We start from the raw sequence: 17,669 nt of genomic DNA, 5'->3' as shown, positions 1-17,669 counted from the left end.
GTCTTGCTTGGAATGATCCTGGCAGGGTTCATGGAGACTAGCGCCTCTGCATTTGGGATTCAACAAGTGCCAGCTCCCTGCTCAGACCGAAGATTATCTGCTATTAAGGAAAGCATAGTCACTCTCCAGAATCAGATAGATTCATTGGCAGCAGCGTTCCTCCAAAGCCAAAGAGGATCAGGTTTGATTACTACCAAAAAGGGAAGCATATCTATGTTTTTGAATGGTTTTCTGATCAAGAAAAGTAAAAGAAAGCAAAAGTTGTGTTATAAGAAAGAATAATATGAGAGAATAATATGGACAACACGGGGTCCCTGCTGGCTCCACTATGGGACCTCTCATAACGACAGTGCGAAAATTTCTGTTAGGACTATGCATCTTAAACACCCTGCCCAGGTTCCTCAGAACTAGAATGAAAGCAATAAAACTGCAGGCAATACACAAGGAGTGCTCACCCATTTTCTTCAGGATAGATTCATAAGGTGTTAGGAAGGCAAAGAGAATGAAGTAGAATAAGGTAGAAAAAAAGACCAATTCCTAGGTACAGATTTGTTGGTTTGTTTAGTGTTTTGCTTACAGCACTGTTTGTGCTGCTTATTTAACAAACATGTCCTCACAGAGTGACCTGAAGAAACAGTGGGTTGTTGTCTCACCACTGAAGCCACAACGGGTTTGCCCCACCTAGTGGTTTTAGAGTGTAGAACGGGAATACAAACTGGCTGGGGACGGAAGCCTTCCGGGAACTGTGCTAGCCTTGGCCACCCAGTGGCGTCTCCTCGTCCACTCTCATCGGGGTCGGAGTCCTTATTCCAGAAAGAGCTCCACACAAAAGATTTCTTTTCTTACTTTTCTCTTTACTTCTTGTAAGTTTTTCCATTTTGTGAGTGTGAGTGTGTGTGTGTGTGTGTGTGTGTGTGTGTGTGTGTGTGTGAAGTCACCCTGAGGGAATCAGCTCTCTCCTTCCTCCACGGGCGTCCTGAGGATTAAACTCAGGCAGCAGGCAGCAGGTATCTTTATTCACTGACCTATCTCCCTGGCGCTGTTTTTAGGTTTTTGAAACAAAGTCTGAGTCTATATAGTCCAGGCTAGCCAGAGAGTCACCGTCTGACTCAGGATAGCCTTAAATCCATAGCAATACACTACACTGGAATTACAGACACACACCACTGTGTCCGACCCGAGTCTTATCTTTATTTTATTTCATGTATATTTGTGTTTATATTTATGAGAAAGGTTGTGGGTCAAAGCTATACCCCTAACCTCAACTATTTTAAATAGAGCACAGAATGAGCATAGAAAGACTGCTACGTTTTTAGATCCACAGCGTAATTTCTTATTTAAAACTATTATTTCTGCCAGGCAGTGGTGGCACACACCTTTAATCCCAGCACTGGGGAAGGCAGAAGCAGGCAGATCTCTGAGTTCAAGGCCAGCCTGGTCTACCAAGTGAGTTCCAGGACAGCCAGGGCTACACAGAGAAACCCTGACTCAAAAAACAAAAACAAAACCATACAGTTCCTAAGCCTGGTGTGGTGGCTATGTCTATAACGCAACCCCTTCAGAAGCAGAAGCAGGAGGATCAGCACTCCAAGGGATCCTCCCCTACAAGGCTAGTTCTAGGCTGGTCTACATGAGATCCTCTCTTAAAAAAAAAAAAAAAAAGTCACTGGAGGGAAGGGTGAAACTTGCCTTCTGGACATGACAGGGATAACTCCATAACTCACAGAAGCTGTGGTTGCTGCTCAAGACCTGAGAAGGCTGGCCCATCAACATCTCATCACAGGGAGGGGAGAGGCCCAAAGGCTGCACGCTCCCTGAGGAACAGCTGATGCGGTGGGGCCGCAGAGGGGCCTCGGTGTTTAAGAGCTCTTGCTGCTCTTCCAGATTCGGCTCCCAGTACCTACCCCGCAGCTCACAGTCTTCCATAACTCCAGTTTCCAGGTTCACATGCTCTCTTCCACCTCTTTGGGCGTTACACACGTGTTGTAACATACACACATGCAGGTGGTAACATACACACACACACACACAAGAACCCATACACATACAGTAAGTGAGCTCTCTGCCCACTTCTCTCTCTCTCTCTCTCTCACCCACCCACCCACCCACACACACACACACACACACACACACACACTTACTCACACACTCAAGGACTCATATATATACAATAAGTGAAAATTTAAAAGCCAGCGGCAGCCAGGTGATGGGGCTTGCCTTTAATCCCAACACTCCAGAGGCAGAAACAGGCGGATATCTGTGTGTTCAAGCCAGCTGGTCTACAAATCAGGTCTAGGATAGCCAGGGCTACAAAGAGAAACCCTGTCTCGAAAACCCAATAATGATGATGAAAATAATAATAATAATAAATTAAGCCAGGAGCAGTGGTGCATGCCTGTAATCCTAGCACTCGAGGAGGCAGAGGCAGGAGAATGTCTGTGAGTTCGAAACCTGTTAGGTCTACAAAGTGAGTCTAGAACAGCGAAGGTTACACAGACAAACCCTGTCTCCAAAAAAAACAAACAAAAACCAGTCACAGTGGGTGAGGCATTCACATTCCCAGTAGTGTATTCAGTTAAAAGTTGTCCTTGCTCAAGTAAGTAAAGCCCCCAGCCACAACCCTAGATAAATTCCGTAGGCCACCCTCCCCCACACACACCCAAGGAAAAAAGACATGAAAATAGGAGAACTTTGGGGAAGAAAGGTTTTTGATGGAAGAGAACGAAAAAAGGTGATGGTAATTAGGGAACGCTATCAAACTACATTATATATTATGAAATTATAAATTAAAAAAAAAAAGAAAAAAAACTACTATTTCCAGCATGCCCTTGGATGGGCTATTTGGGTTGGAGGAGCACTAGAACCACATTTCCCGAAATACAGAGCTCACTTCCCCTGCTTTTAACCTATGGGAAGTGTCGTTCTACAGAGACCTTAATCTACAAGGTCCAGCATGCATTTGGTGGCTAGCTTTCTTGATGGGAAAAGGACAACCGCACAGCATGCTGGGTAGGCGCTCCGACAGGGCCAGCCTTACTTGCCAACGCCTACGTTTAAACTACAACTCCCAGAGGGCCGTGCATGAGGAGGAAGGCGGGTTCTCCTGCCGGAAGTCAGCCCTAACCCTGGGCCGCACAACTGCAGGCCGAGCCGGAGCCGCACAGTTACAGCGGGGACCCGGGCCTCTGGGGTCCGGACAGGGGTCGCCATGGTAACGGTGGGAGCGTCGTACCGGGGACGGGCGGAGGGAGGGTCTGCGCACACACCGTGGAGTTTCGGTTTGGAGCTGACAAGCTTGCTTCTGCCGCAGATGATCCGGCCGGGCGCAGGTTCTCGGGATTGGAGCAGGGAAGGGGGATCAGGGCCTCGATGCTGCGCCGCGGGTTGTGCTTGGGGTTCCAAGCTAAAGGATATGGAGGGAGAGGAGTGTCCAGGGGAGAGGTTGCCCTGGTGGGAAATATTTGGGGAAGATTCTGAAACCACAGAGGCAGAAGACATTGGAGATAAGGAAGGGGTGATGGAGAAGAACCAGAGACTCTACAGACTGGACAGGGAGGGTGCCTTATGGGAAAGTGGGAAAGAAGGAGCTGGCTTTAGGGACAGCGAGTGTTGGGACAAGTTGGATATGGCTGGGGGAGAGACTCCAGGGGAGGAAGAGGACCCTGGAGACCGGAAGTCTGCCCCTGTAGGTTTAGGGTTAGGTTGCTGCAAAAGTTGAGAGTGTTCTAGAAGTAGAAAATGGATTCTAGAAGAGAAGGGGAACAGCTGAACAGAACTTTCCTCAGAGGAGAGATCTGGGATGCAGAGTAGGTTTGAAGTCGTGACGTTTGAGGGGGAGCTTTGGGAGCAGAGGCTGGACCTCCACCTCCAAGATGGGGCTTTTGGAACGAAGAGTTCCTTTGGATAGAGACTTAGGAGAGAAGATCAATAGGAGGGACGTGTCAGAACAGGAGAGGAGTCTTCGCCTCATGACCTCTGTAACAAGGGAGGTCAGCCTTAGTAAGGAAGAAGGGATGCTTGTAACGAAGGTTGGAAGAAGCTTCAGGAGAGGGGCCGAAGGTGAGGGAATAGAGGTTACACTAAACCTCAGGGGAGATGGTTGGGAGGCCCCCTGAGGGGACAGCAGAGGATGGACCCAGGGACAAGGGCATTCCCAGATATGTGTTCCCAGGGGTGGAACGATTCTCACTGGTTGGGAGAGGTGGGTAGGAAGCAGAGGGCTTAACTTGTCCTGCTTTTAGCTGTTCGTCCCCTATGCTTCTGTGCCACGTTCTGCCTGAGCCTGCCCGATGCCCCCACGCTTTTCCTTCCTGGGCTGCTTTTCCTTCCTGGGCTTCGCAGAATTGGGTTTCCCTGGCTCAGCAGGAGTTCTTGGAAGGAGCGGGTAACATCCTGTTCCCGTTTCTCTGCTTGGGTTGAATGAGGCGGATAGATGAGTGAAGCGTAAGGCTTGGGGATGCCAGGGGAAGCCCTCAAAGAATCCAGGGCTCAGGGTAAATACAGACTGAATGGCTAGCTCTGCTGTCTGTTGTTGTGATAGCCGCTCTCCCTGGGCCTTCGCTAAGCTTATCATCTGTAAAATGGCAGAAGCATACCTGTCTCAGACAGGACTCGAAGCCAGGCTTCCTAGCAGGAAACCTTGAGCCATGATTTTATCTTTTTTTAATCAGTACCTATTATTGAACCCCGCTAGAGCATTGAACCTAGGGTCTTGGGCTGCTGCATAAGTACTTTGCGTTAAGCTAAATTTCCAGCCTTGTGGTTTCGCTCTCCTTTCTTTCTGTCGTCCGCCCTCTCTGTGGTGTGTGTGTGTGTGTGTGTGTGTGTGTGTGTGTGTCCGTGTTCCTCCCTCCCTCTCCCTTCCTTTTTTAAATTTTTTTTTGTATTGAGGATGAAACCCAGGGCCTATACACGGTAGTCAAGTCCCCTGCCACTGAGCTACATCTCAGTCCTTTCTTGTGTTTTATTTCTTTTACATTATGTGTGTGGAGGCCAGGAGCAGCCTGCAGGAGTCAGTTCTTTTATTCTCCCATGTGGGTCTCGGGGATCAAACTCAGGTCTTCAGACTTGGCAACCTGTACTCACTGAACCATCTCATCAGCTCCTTTTTCATTTTGGCAGGGTCTTGCAGGCTGCCTTTGAACTCCCAGCCTCCCTGCCTTAGCCTTCACAGCTGCAGTTACAGATGTGTATCCCTGGCTGGCTAACAAAGAAGGAAATCCCTTTACACAGAAGGGGAAGCTGAGGCCCACAGAGGTTAAGTGATCTGCCCATGAACATATAGCCACTGCCTGATAGTACTAGAATGTTTTCTAGCTCAGGAGTGTGTGCTCTTAGCTGCTTGACTGAATGCAAGTTCTCAACCTGTAGGTCACAACCCCTCTTGGGGGTTAAATGACCCTTTCACAGGGGTTGCCTAAGACCACCAGAAAACACAGATTTTACATTATGGTTCATGTCAGCAGCAAAATTACAGTTATGAAGTAATCACAAAAGAATTTTACAGTTGGGGGTCATCATAACATGAGGAACTGTATTTAAGGGTTGCAGCATCAGGAATGTTGAGAATCTCTGGTCTGGGTTATAATGATTGCTAGTTTACTGAGCACTCTGCTGAGCACTTATGGCTTTAACTCATTCAATTGTTTTGTTTCCTGTGGTCCTGGGTATTGAGCCTCAGGCCTTGAGCATGCTAAGCAGGCACTTCATCACTGTGATTCATCCTCTTTATTTTCAGATGGGGTCTCACCAGGTTGCCTAGGCAGGCCTCGAACCTGTGATGGTCTTGTCTCAGCCTCCCAAAATAGCTGGGATGACAAGTCTGTGCCAGCAAGTCCACCTGACTTACTCAGCTTTCAGAATTTGTCCTAGTGTTGCAGACAGGTGACCTGATTATTTGAGGTCTTGTAACCTTCTTCTGAGCCAGACGGAAGACAGTCAGACTGACACAGAGTACATGGTCTGAGCCAGACCTAGTCAGGTGGTTCTCATACATGGTTCCCTGCCCACAGTACACTGGAACCCCAAGCAGTACGGACCTTAAGTATCAAAGCTGACTTGCTCTGCCTGGCAAGCATGAGGCCCCAGGCTCTATCCTAGGATTCAACAAAACAGACAAACATGAGCTGAAATGGCTCAGATGGTAAAAGTGCTTGCCACGCAGACCAGACAAGCTAAATTTAAAACCAGGAACCCAAGGAGGAAGGGGCAAATGGCTATCCCCAAAATCCTCTGACCTCCGCACAAACAAACAAAAAAATGCCAGATTCGAGGAAGCAGCTTAACATTTCCTGGAAAGGATTCCGTAATTCCGTATAACCCAGCAATTCTGCTTCTAGAGATGTAGCCAAAAAAAGCAGCGGGGGGGGGGGGGGGGGGAGAATACACACACACAGCAACTTGTATAACATATCTCGTGGTAGCCCAAGAACGGAAGTAAGGCAGTCGTCCATTGGCTGAAGAAAGACTAAATGACACTGTAGACCCCTCAGTGGAGATGGACAGGCTTGAAGTTGCTTTCAGGATGAGGCAGGAGGAGCATAAGTTCCAGGTTTGCCTGGGTAACGGAGACGTCCAGGCTACTCTCGGCAAAATGAGAAGAGGGAATGTGCACTAGAATAGTGGTGATGATTGTGCGATGCTGAGTGGGTTAAGGGATCATCCTAAATTACCCTTAGAACATTTGAAGGGCCGAAGTTTGGGTATCTGATTTTGGTTTGGTTTGGTTTTTCTTGACATGTATCCTTGGCTGGTCTGGAACTCAGTATGTAAACCAAGCTTGCCACATACAGTAATTCTCCTGCCTCTTGCCTCCAGGGTATTGGGATTCCATCAAGCACCAGCAAACCCAGTCATGGTGGCCCACATGTATAATTGCAGAACTTTGAGAGGCTGAGACAGAGGATTGCCCCAATTTTTGAACCAACCTAGGTGCATAAGGAGACCCCTTCTGTCTTTTTTTTTTTTTTTTTTTTGAGACAGGTTTTGTGTGTGGTATGTGTAGGCTTTGGCTCTCCTAGATCTTGCTATGTAGATTAGACTGACCTCAAACTCAAAGAGATCCATCTGCCTCTGCCTCCTGAATGCTGGGATTAAAAGTGTGTGCCACCAATACCTGGCTGGGAGACCCTGTCTTAAACAGAAAAGCCAGTGCTGGAGAGGTGGCTCAGCAGTTAAGAGCGCCTACTGCTCTTGCAGAGGACCCACATTTGGTTCCCAGCACCCACGTGGGTGCTTTCAGCCACCTGTAACACCAGCTCCAAGGGATCTGATGCTTCTGGTCTCTATGGGCATCTGCACGCAAGTGCACATATGAACACAAATAATAAAAAAAAAAACAGCTGAGCTCTGTTACATGCCTGGAATCCCAGCATTGGGAAGTGGAAGCAAGAGGAGCGGGAGTTCAAGGCCTACATGGCTGTATGGTAAGTTTGAAGCCAGCCTGGGCTGCATATGTAGTAGGAACTCAGACACAAAACATCTAAATATAAGCATTCCCTGGGTACCTAGTTAGCCAACATTGAGCTTGGTTAATAATTTGTTGCTTGGTAGTGCCTGCCCTCTCCCAGTGAGGGGCTGGAGATGCCACTCAGCAGTGGAGTTCCTGCCTGGCTTGCACAGGGCCTTGGGAGCTTCCCCAGCACTGTACACAACCCCCGTCTCTGATAAACTGGGGCATCTTGGGAAACATGATTTGAGGGTGAAGGAGTGGCTTCTGAGATGGTATAAGATGAACTGAAACCTGGGGCATAGACAGTTACTCGGTGAGAGAGGGGTCGCAGGGACTTGGAGTAACCCAGCAGGGCCCAGAGAGGCAGCCTCCCTGCAGGGAGACCCTGGGGCCCATCCCTGAGCCGTGTCCCTGCCTCTCTCTCAATTCCTCCCCTGCTTGCCCTAGATCCGCTTCATCCTCATCCAGAACCGGGCAGGCAAGACGCGCCTGGCCAAGTGGTACATGCAGTTCGATGATGATGAGAAGCAGAAGCTGATTGAGGAAGTGCACGCTGTGGTCACCGTGAGGGATGCCAAGCACACCAACTTCGTAGAGGTGACTGACGCCTTTCCCGTGCCTCTCAGCCCCCACTTCCCCGGCACCTCCGCCTCCTGCGCGTCTCCAATGGCAGCAAGGCCCATATCCCTTCTTCATTCATCTGCTCGCGTGCTTTTAGCTCTTTCTGTTTTTCAGAGCTTGGGGGAAGGGCTCAGTGTATAAAGTGCTTCTCATGCAAGCATGAGGAGTTGAGTTTGGATCTTCAATAGGCCCACAAACCTTGTTTGTTCAGGTGCCTTTTCAGCCAAGATCCGGAGACCTAAGGGAGTAGGCCGAGATGTTTTCAGAGCTGGGAACATTCCAAGCCCTGGGGGAATCAGCCGGTGGAAAGGCCCTGAGGCAGAAGCACAGGTGCAGAGTTCCAGGCAAGGACAATCAGCATAGCTGAGATCTCAGGTCTTCCGGAACACTCAGTGGCCAGAGCCACAGAAATGTTTCGAGCAGTAGGACATGGGTTGGCACAAGCTTCCAACATCCCCCATAGGTTTGGGCATTTGTTTATTATTGTGGAAGAGAGAATGCATGCCACAGTGCATATGTGTGTGGAAGTCAGAGGACAATTTTGTGGTGTCATCTCCTTCTACCTTTGTGTGGGCTCTCTGGGGATGGACCTCAGGACCATCCCCACCTTGCAAAGGGCATTTACCTACTGGCCATAGTTTTAGTTTTAGTTTTGACTTTTTGTTGTTTTTCAAATCTGTCTTGTGTGCCTCCCGCCTGCCTCAAACTATCTAGCTGAGAACAGCCTTTCTGATTTCTGATTTTCCGTCCTCTGTCATCCAAATGTTTGGATTACCTTGATTTTGCCTTTTCAAGACAGGTTCTCACTCTGTAGCCCAGGCTAGCCTGAAACTCATTGTGTAGTCTTGCATTGAACTGGAAGCAGTCATCCTCTTCAGGCACCTGGGTGCAGGGAGCACAGATCTATTCCATTTCCGGGCTGACTTCAGACTCATGATCGTCCAGCCTTAGCCTCCTTGGTCCTAGGATTACAGGACCATACCACCACCCTTGGCTAGGATCCCCTTCGGGAGGAAGAACAGAAACAAAAGACCCTCACTGGTACCAGTGGGATGGCAGCAGAGGGGTGCTGGTGATGAGGCCAGTGTTGCAGCTGGGGTAGGGGGCTCTGGTTTGAGCTTCCAGCTGGACAGCCCTGTTCTTCCAGGATACGTCCCCCAAAAGAGCAGGTTGGGGGTGAGAAGCAGGAGGGAGATGACCGCTCTCATTCCAAAGAGGTGTTGGGAGAGAGTGACAGTCACCAATGAGGGAGAGGCCAGGGAGGAAAATGGAATGAAGTTTCAGCACTTCGGGAGTACCCAGGCTCTAGAACTCACTGGGACAGTGAAAGAGCACAGACTAAGTGCTCTCCATCTCATTCCAGGTTCTTACTGGCTAGGGACAGCCCAGGACCCCCATTGCATTGAGCCTGTTAGAGAAGCTGAGCATGTCCCAAGGTGTCCCTGGTGCTGCTTTAACTGGGCTAACACTGAGCCGATGCCACTTGAAGTCAACCATGTGCTGATTCCTGTATGGGTATGTGACACTACATGGCAAAGGGGACATTGCCAATAATTTTTTTTTTTTTTTTTTGAACCCTGTCACGACTCAACTTTAATCAGCCTCATTTTGGTCTGGCAGGAAGTAGCACTGTCCTCCCACAAAAAGTGGGCCACCTGTGGTGTCCAAGCACAGGCAGAGAGTAGTGGCTTGCATAGGTGAGTAAGCGATGAGAAAGGAGGAGGGAGACACCCAGAGCAGAGGAAGGCCAAGCCCATTGACTAGCCCGTGGTGATGCTGTCCCTGGGGGAAAAGGGGTCACTGAATCCAAGCCTTATGGGGTCACCTGGGATTGGGCTAATATATCATCTCTCAGGCCACTCCTCACTGCCAGGATCATCACTGTTCTCCCCTGGTGGAAAGTCCTTTGTGGGCTTCTGGGATGCATGCATCTGGGTTTCCATGGGGCATTCCTCACTAATTTTAAGAAACTGGGTAGGTACTAAATCTGGTAACTCATTCCCTTAACTCCAGCACTGAAGGGGCAGAAGCAGGTAGATCTCTGTGAGTTCAAGGCTAGCCTGGTCTACATAGAGAGTTCCTGGCCAGCTAGGAAAAAAAGGTTCCTGAAAGGCTGAGGATATAGTTCAGTTGGTAAAGTGCTTACCTAGAATGCATGAAGTGCAGGCCTCAAAGCCAGAACCACGTAGCATGGTACAGTGATATGTGCCTGTAATCCTAGTGAAAACATTACAGTGTAGTGCCTGTAATTCAAGTGAAAAGCAGAGGCAGGAAGGTTCCTCAGCTACCAACATAGACACTGTCTCAAGGGAGAAAAAGTGCATGCCTAGGACCCTAACACTTCAGTGCATGCCTGTAACACAAGTACTGCATTTATGTGTGTTTTCAAGTTTGTGGCTGGGAGGGCAGGGTGCAGAGGCCAGAGATCAGCCTTGAGTTTCATTCCTCAGGAGCTGACTACCTTGTTTTTTTAAAGTGGAGTCTCTGTTGAGGCCTGGTGCTCACTGATTAGTCTATCCTGACAAGCCAGAAAGCCCCAGGGGACCATCTGTCTCAGCCCACCCCCCCCCCCCCCCACCCCGCTCTGAGATTAAAGCATGTGCCACCATTCCCGCTTTTTGGGTACATAGTGAGGACCTGAGGGACGAGCTATTCCCGCCCACCATCCCTCCTTCCTTTCTCTTTCTTTTCTTGTTTGTTTGTGTTTGAGACAGGGTTTCTCTGTGTAGCCCTGGCTGTCCTGGCCTCAAACTCAGAGATCCACCTGCCTCTGCCTCCTGAATGCTGAGATTAAAGGCATGAGCCACCGCATCTCGCTTGCCCTGGCTGACCTCCAGCCCTGACCATCCTCCTGTCTTTTCCTCTGAGGTGACTGTTTTCTCCGCACTGGGGCAGCAGAGGCAGAAAGATCGGGAACATTTTGAAGCTGGTCCAGTGTGTATTCTTAGTTACAATCCAGAGTTACAGAGAGAAATCCTGTCTCTACAAATAATAAATAAATAATAAAGGAATGAGCTGAGCTGAAAAGAATAAAAATTCCAGGACCCACAAAATATGTAGGTCCCCACAGTTACCACCAGGGGGTGCCCTATACACATCTCAGAGAACTAGGATTTGGCTAACTACCAGCTGTATCCCAGTATGCACCTCTACATCTGTGTCAGCTGTGCACTCAAAAGGAGCAGCTTTTGTTTGTTCATTGTGCTGAGTCCAGAACACAGGGTCTCTTGCATCCTATGCAGGGAATCCATCACTGAGCCACGCCCTGGGGAAGTCTAGGCAGGGGCTCTACCACTGAGCCACAGCCTCCAGCTCCTCTTCAACTCTTGTCTTTATTTAATGTACATGCACATAGAATCAAGTCTACACCTAGCACAGGTATCTAGTTTATGAGCTGTGTAAGCATTGTCCTAATATTTACATGTGTCAGTTGAACTTCCATTATCTGGAACTCTAAAATCCAAAATGGCCCAAAATAAGAAACGTCTGTGTTTTGTTTGTTTCTGTGGCCCAGGCTGATCTGAAACACCTGGCTGAGGTAATCCTTTCTTCTCTCACCCTCCTGACTTAAGGACTACACACAGTTCAAAATCTGAACCTTTGAGCCAGGTGTAGTGCTGCACTCCTATATTTCCAGCCTGTGGGAAGTAGAGGCAGGACAATCAGGAGTTCAAGGCCATTCTCACCTACATAGCCATTTCAAAGCCTGGGCTACATGGTAGATCCTGTTTTAAAACAACAACAACAAAAAAAAAAAAACCCTGAAACTTCATTTTTGTTTTGTATTGAGATAGGGCCCAGTACATAGCCCAGACTTTCTCCAAACCTGTGATCCTCCCGCCTCAGCCCCCGCCCCTCAAGGCTGAGATCACAGCTGCCAGGCCTAGTCGGGTCCCTGCCTGGCTCCTTTACAGTCTGTTTCCCGTGCCTGGAACTCCCCTGACTATCTTCCAGCTCTCAACTCACAGAGGTCAAGAAGCCTCCCTGACTCCCAGGATGAAAAGAAATTAGGGCCCTATCCTAACCCCCCCCCCCCAAAACCCAATCCTGGCGCTCCATCCCTGGAGCTTTCCCTCCCACTGCCTGGGTGAGTGACCCTCTGCGGGGCCATGAACCAAAGATGGCTGTCACTACTGCCCTCCCCCCCTGCCAAGCCAGGGACAGCCGTGCCTGGAGTCACATGCACAGTGGAACAGCTGGCATCTGGCCCCCTCTGCCAGGCTCAGTCCCAACTCCTTTCTGCCCACAGTTCCGGAACTTCAAGATCATCTACCGACGCTACGCTGGCCTCTACTTCTGCATCTGTGTGGACGTCAACGACAACAACCTGGCCTACCTCGAGGCCATCCACAACTTCGTAGAAGTGAGTCAAGTACTGACCCAGGAGGCCCTGGGGTGCTGGGCTGGCCATTGGCCCCTCAGCCTCCCTCCGTGTGCCTGAGTCTGTCTGTCTGTTCTGACGCTCCTCGCGTCTCCCATTCGCTCCAGCCAGCTGCCTCCCATTTGCCCGTCTGCCCCCCAGCTCTACCTTTGACTCTAGTCATGGGGTGAGTGTGCCTGTACACTGGTGCGAGTTAGGAGCTCAGAAGACAGCATGGACTTGGTGCCCCCCTTCCAGCCTGAACTCAGGTCACCGGGCTTGGCAGCAGGCACCTCCAGCCGAGCCCTCTTCCCGGCCCCCCTCCTCGTGTCGCAATTGAGGTCTTCAGCTGTCTTATCTGTCACCCAGCCGACCTGTCCTCATTGCTTCTGTCACTATTTCTGTCTGTCTGGTCTCTTGATAACTGGTTTGTTTGTGTGAGACAATGTCTTACCATGTAGCTCCAGACAGACAGCCTGGGACCTCGATATAGTTTCCCCCTCAGTTTTCCCCGTTTTTGATGACAGGCAACACAACTGCATTGTTGTCTCTTTCTCCACCCATTGCAGTTTGGGTGTGTGTGTGCACGAGTATGACCCGTGTGCAGGTGCCCAAAGGCCCAGAAGGCATTGGTCCCCCTGGTGTTGGAGTTACAGGCTGTTGTGAGCCACTGATGTGGGTGCTGGAAACCAAACTTGAGTCCTCTGGAAGAGCAACCTGTGCTCTTAACCACTGAGCTGTCTCTCCAGTTGCACATACCCGCTTTTTTCCAGACAGGTCCCATATGGCCCCAGCTGGCCTTGAACTTGCTATTTAGCCAGGGGTGACTTGAATTCCTGGTCCTCCTCTACTTCCCACATGCTAGGATTACCCATGTGGGCCACCAAGAAGGTTTCTGCAGTGCTGGCGATGCAACCCAGGCCTTTGTGAGTGCAAGACAACACTGAGCCACATCCCAGGCCTACCTGCCAGTCCATCTCTTGTTTCATATTTTACTTCTTATCATCATGTGTATACAACGTTTGCAGTATGTGTTTGCATGCAGGCACACATGTGCCGCGCGCGGCTCAGACATGGAAGTCAGAGGACAGCTCTGGGACTTGGTTCCCTCCTCCCACCATGGGATACAGGGTGCAAACTGAGGTTTGCACAGCACTGTTAGCCACAGAGCCATCTCTCTGTTAGCCACAGAGCCATCTCGCCAGCCCTGCCTGTGTCTGTCTCTTATCTCTTCATCTTCCTCCCTCAGGTGTTAAATGAATATTTCCACAATGTCTGTGAACTGGACCTGGTGTTCAACTTCTACAAGGTAGGCTCTTGGGGAAGTGGGCAAGAGGAGCCATAAAGGTGTGGCCAGAGCCACCAGAGATCTGCCTGGCCCCCCAAGGCTCTCTCCTCCTCAGGATGGAACCACTTGGTTCCCAAGGGCTGGCTACTGCAGCAGCTGGTCCTGCCTTCCCTGACTCCAGCTTTTCCCTGCCTCCCTCCCTTGCTCAGGTTTACACAGTGGTAGATGAGATGTTCCTGGCAGGTGAAATCCGAGAGACCAGCCAGACGAAGGTGCTGAAGCAGCTGCTGATGCTGCAGTCCCTGGAGTGAGGTGGCCTCCGCCCAGCCTGGCCTGCTGGACCAACCTGCCTGCTCACCCCTGCCAGGCCCAAGGTGCACCCAGCAGCCCCCTCCCTTCCTCAGCTGCCCTGGAGGAAGGACCCAGTAGGGTCTAGGCCGCATGGGAGGAGGTTGAAACCCACTGCCTCTGGGCCCTACTTTGACGGCAGAGGCCACCTTGATGTCCTGAGTAACTGTGCTATTGTCGTGTGATGCTGTGAGTGTGTGTGTGTGCACCCCCAATAAACCTATGGTCCTCCCTGGCTCGGCTGTCTCTGAACTCTTGTCTTCCCTAGGAACCATAGACCCTTGGGAAGCCTTGTACTTGGTTTTTCAGTGAATCAGTCAACAACAGATATCTTTGGGCTAAGAAAAGCAGAGAGACCTAAACATACTTTAGACATGCTTCTGGCCACAAAGGGCCCCCAACACTGTGAGGGATAATAGGTCTGGACATAAAACACATGCTCTAAAATCCAAACAGCATTGAGAATCTGCAAACAGTTGCCAACATACACTCCAGCCCTGGATTCTGCTTTGTTTTGAGAGATGGCCTGCTATTTTAGTATAAAATGTGAGGTTTTCCTGTCCCTACCCTTACTCTGAATAATGACTTTGAGACCTTCATATTTATTAAAAGGCACTATAGCTGGGCAGATACTCAGCTATTCTAACCCAGCAATAGTGGCCTGATCTACTTTTCAGCCACATGGCCCATTACCAGCCATGTTAGTTTTGCCCAGGCTGCCCCTCCATCCCTGTCTAGGTGGCCACCTCCGCCTCTCCCTGGTCCCCACCTGGGACACTTTCTCCCTGGGCTTCAAAGTCCTTATCCTCTCCAATAGCCCAGCTATTGGCTGTGCAGCTCTTTAATTAACCAATCAGAGTGTGATGGAGAACAGTGCAACATATCAAGGCGGGAAATGTTTCATAATAATGTCAATGCCAAAGTCTGGACGGTAGTCAGATCCCTGTGGAGAACAGAAATCAGCATTTGAAGATAAAAGGATAATCTTCACATACCATTGCTCAGCCTGGAATTCACCTAACCTTCCCAAGAACAGAGGTTAAAGCAGGAGAACTGGGCTCAGCTCAGCCCCTGGAGTGTTCAGAGGAGTCTTGCTTCCAGTCCCTGAGATCAGGGAGTGTAATGTCTGACCACATCCAGTTTCTGAGAAATGGCTTTGTCTTTACAAGATTTTGAGGAAGGGACCCTAATTGTTCCTTTTTCCGAGAGATGGTTGAGCCCAGGAGGATGACAAAACTTACCAAAGCTCATTGCCTGCACTAGGTTGATATGGAGCCACTTTTGAGACCTGGAAGGTGGTTCCAAATCCTTGTTTCTACCTAGTAGACCTCAAGGAATGCAGGTGTTTGGCTTCTCATCAACAGCCCTGTTACCAAGTGGGCTGGGGCAGCTCCTGCTGTGACTCTCCTTAGCCTGGGCAGTTTCTAGCTTCTACCCACTGAGTATCACAGTAGACCCTCTGGCCAGTGTGACAATAGAGGATGGCCCTGAACCAGGCCTGGGGGCCATATGACTAATGCCAGATACTCAAGAGGCTGAGGTAGGAAGATCACAAATTCAAGGCTTGTCTGTGCTACAGAGTGTTCAAGTGGCTCAGTGGTAGAGGCCCTGCCTAGAATCCCCCAGTGAGGCTGGGAGCATGGATCAGTGGTAGATTGTTTGCCAAGTATATGTGAGGCCTTGAGTTCTCAATGTGAAGAAGAAGGGAATAAATGGAGAAAGAACAAGTGAGATGGCTCAGCAGGTAAAGATGCTTGCCACCAATCCTAATGGCCCAAGTGTAATCTCCAGCCCCACATGGTAGAAAGAACCAACACCCACAAGTTGTCCTCTCACTTCTGCAAGCATACTGTGGCACATGTACCCTGCCCAGTCCCCACCCAATAAGTAAGTAGAAAATGTACTTAAAGGCATAGAGAAGAAACAGGCCCCTGTGTGCTTTTAGCCTTGTAGCATTATGCCTTCTGAGAAGTGAGTACAATGGCCACCATCCCCACCTCTGACTGGCACTGTGGGCAAGCAGGAAACAGCTCTGGCATGACATGCTGCTTGCTTTCAAACTTAACCACTGCAAGAAGAAGGTGCACCCCAGCATGGCCTTCGGGAGAGTCTGCCTTGTCTCAGACTCTTCATCTGGAATGTACTGATGACAGTTTGTTTAGATTTTGTTTTTTGTGTTTTGAGCCAAAGTTTCAACTATGTAACCCAAGCTGACCTGGAGCTCATTACCATTCCCCTACCCTAGCTTCCCCGGTGCTCAGCTGGTGATAACAGTTTCTTCTCATCTGTGTCAGTGTGAGTGTTTCATTAACCTATGAGTAAACACTCATTATTCCCTAGACATTAAGTGGCTGCAGTAGAACGGGCATTACGGGCATTACCGAGACCACAGAGGTAGGTATAAAGACAAAAGTGGAGTGGAGCTGTAGCTCAGCAGAGTGAGTGCCTAGCATGCACAAAGCCCTGGGTTCAACTCCCAACACCACATAAAGTGGACATCTGTAATCCCAACAACTCAGGAGGGAGACACAAGAGGGTCAGGAGCTCACACTCTACATGGAAGATTCAAGACCAGCCTGGGAGATGTGAAACTTAGAAATCAAAGCATTTTCAGAAGTACTGTTGAGAGTACCATAAACCTATTCCAGCAACCAAAACAAAACCAGGCCAGCCAGATGGCACAGTCAGTTAAAGTACTTTCCAAGTAAGTTTGAGTTGGATCCCTACAACAAAAACAACAGAAAGTCTGATGCAGGAGGCTTGGGTCTATAACTTTTATGGGGGGATGGGAGTCAGAGACAGGAGACTCTCCAGGAAGCTCATAGGGCAGCTGGCCCAGAGCACAAAGCAGAGACAAGAAAAATGCTGCCTCAACATGGTGAAAGGAGACAACAGACTCCCAAAAGCACATGTCTGATCTCCACATGGGCAAATACACACATACATATACATATGACACACACACATCAACAATGAACCCAGTGACCTCACGGACTGAGCATTTCGCCCCCTTGTGCCTTGCAGGTGGTGTGCGGAACTGAACAGGCAGGCTGGCAAGCAGCCAAGCAGCTCCTCACAGAGGTAAACACACACCCTGTGGCTCAACAGTGCTGTTCCATTGACTTACCCAAAAGAAATAAAAAAAAAAAAAAAAAGCTTCTGTCCACACACTTGTGGACACGTGTCCATGGCAGCCACATTCACAGAAGCCAACCCGGATGCCAGTCCATCAGTGAAGGAAAATATCAATCCACACAGGCAGAAACCATCCGGCCATAAAATGAAATGAAGCTTTGACACAGCATGGACACTGCATCTGACAGGAGGGGAAAAAGACACAAAAGACCACCAAAGGGAGGTGTGAGTGGAGCCAGGGAGATCAGGAGATGAGGGTCATCCTTAGCTATGTGAGACCCCGTCTCCAAATAAATAAATAGGCCATGGAAGGCTGCTCCAAGTATATGAAATGTCCAAACATCCAGAAAAGAAAAATTCATTAACACGGAAAGCTGATTAGTGGGGAGAGAAAGGGGGTAACTGCTTAATGCACAGGACTGTGTGTGTGTGTGTGTGTGTGTGTGTGTGTGTGTGTGTGTGTGTGT

The 17,669-nt window shown here is 49.6% G+C and overlaps 1 protein-coding gene across 1 annotated transcript; it reads left to right on the top strand.

The window, feature by feature from the left end:
- Positions 1 to 3,095: 3,095 nt before the first annotated feature.
- On the top strand, positions 3,096 to 14,303 carry Ap2s1 (adaptor related protein complex 2 subunit sigma 1). The gene is made up of 5 exons (XM_055615647.1): positions 3,096 to 3,211; positions 7,898 to 8,047; positions 12,321 to 12,434; positions 13,681 to 13,740; positions 13,929 to 14,303. The coding sequence occupies exons 1-5, from the start codon at positions 3,209 to 3,211 to the stop codon at positions 14,028 to 14,030; spliced, it is 429 nt and encodes a 142-aa protein (XP_055471622.1). The 5' UTR covers positions 3,096 to 3,208; the 3' UTR covers positions 14,031 to 14,303.
- The last annotated feature ends 3,366 nt before the right edge of the window (positions 14,304 to 17,669 follow it).

The sequence above is a fragment of the Psammomys obesus genome, unplaced genomic scaffold (genome assembly GCF_907164565.1).
Source record: "Psammomys obesus unplaced genomic scaffold, mPsaObe1.curated_primary_1811, whole genome shotgun sequence".
Lineage (NCBI taxonomy): Eukaryota > Metazoa > Chordata > Mammalia > Rodentia > Muridae > Psammomys > Psammomys obesus.
This window is presented reverse-complemented; position numbering and strand designations above follow the sequence as displayed.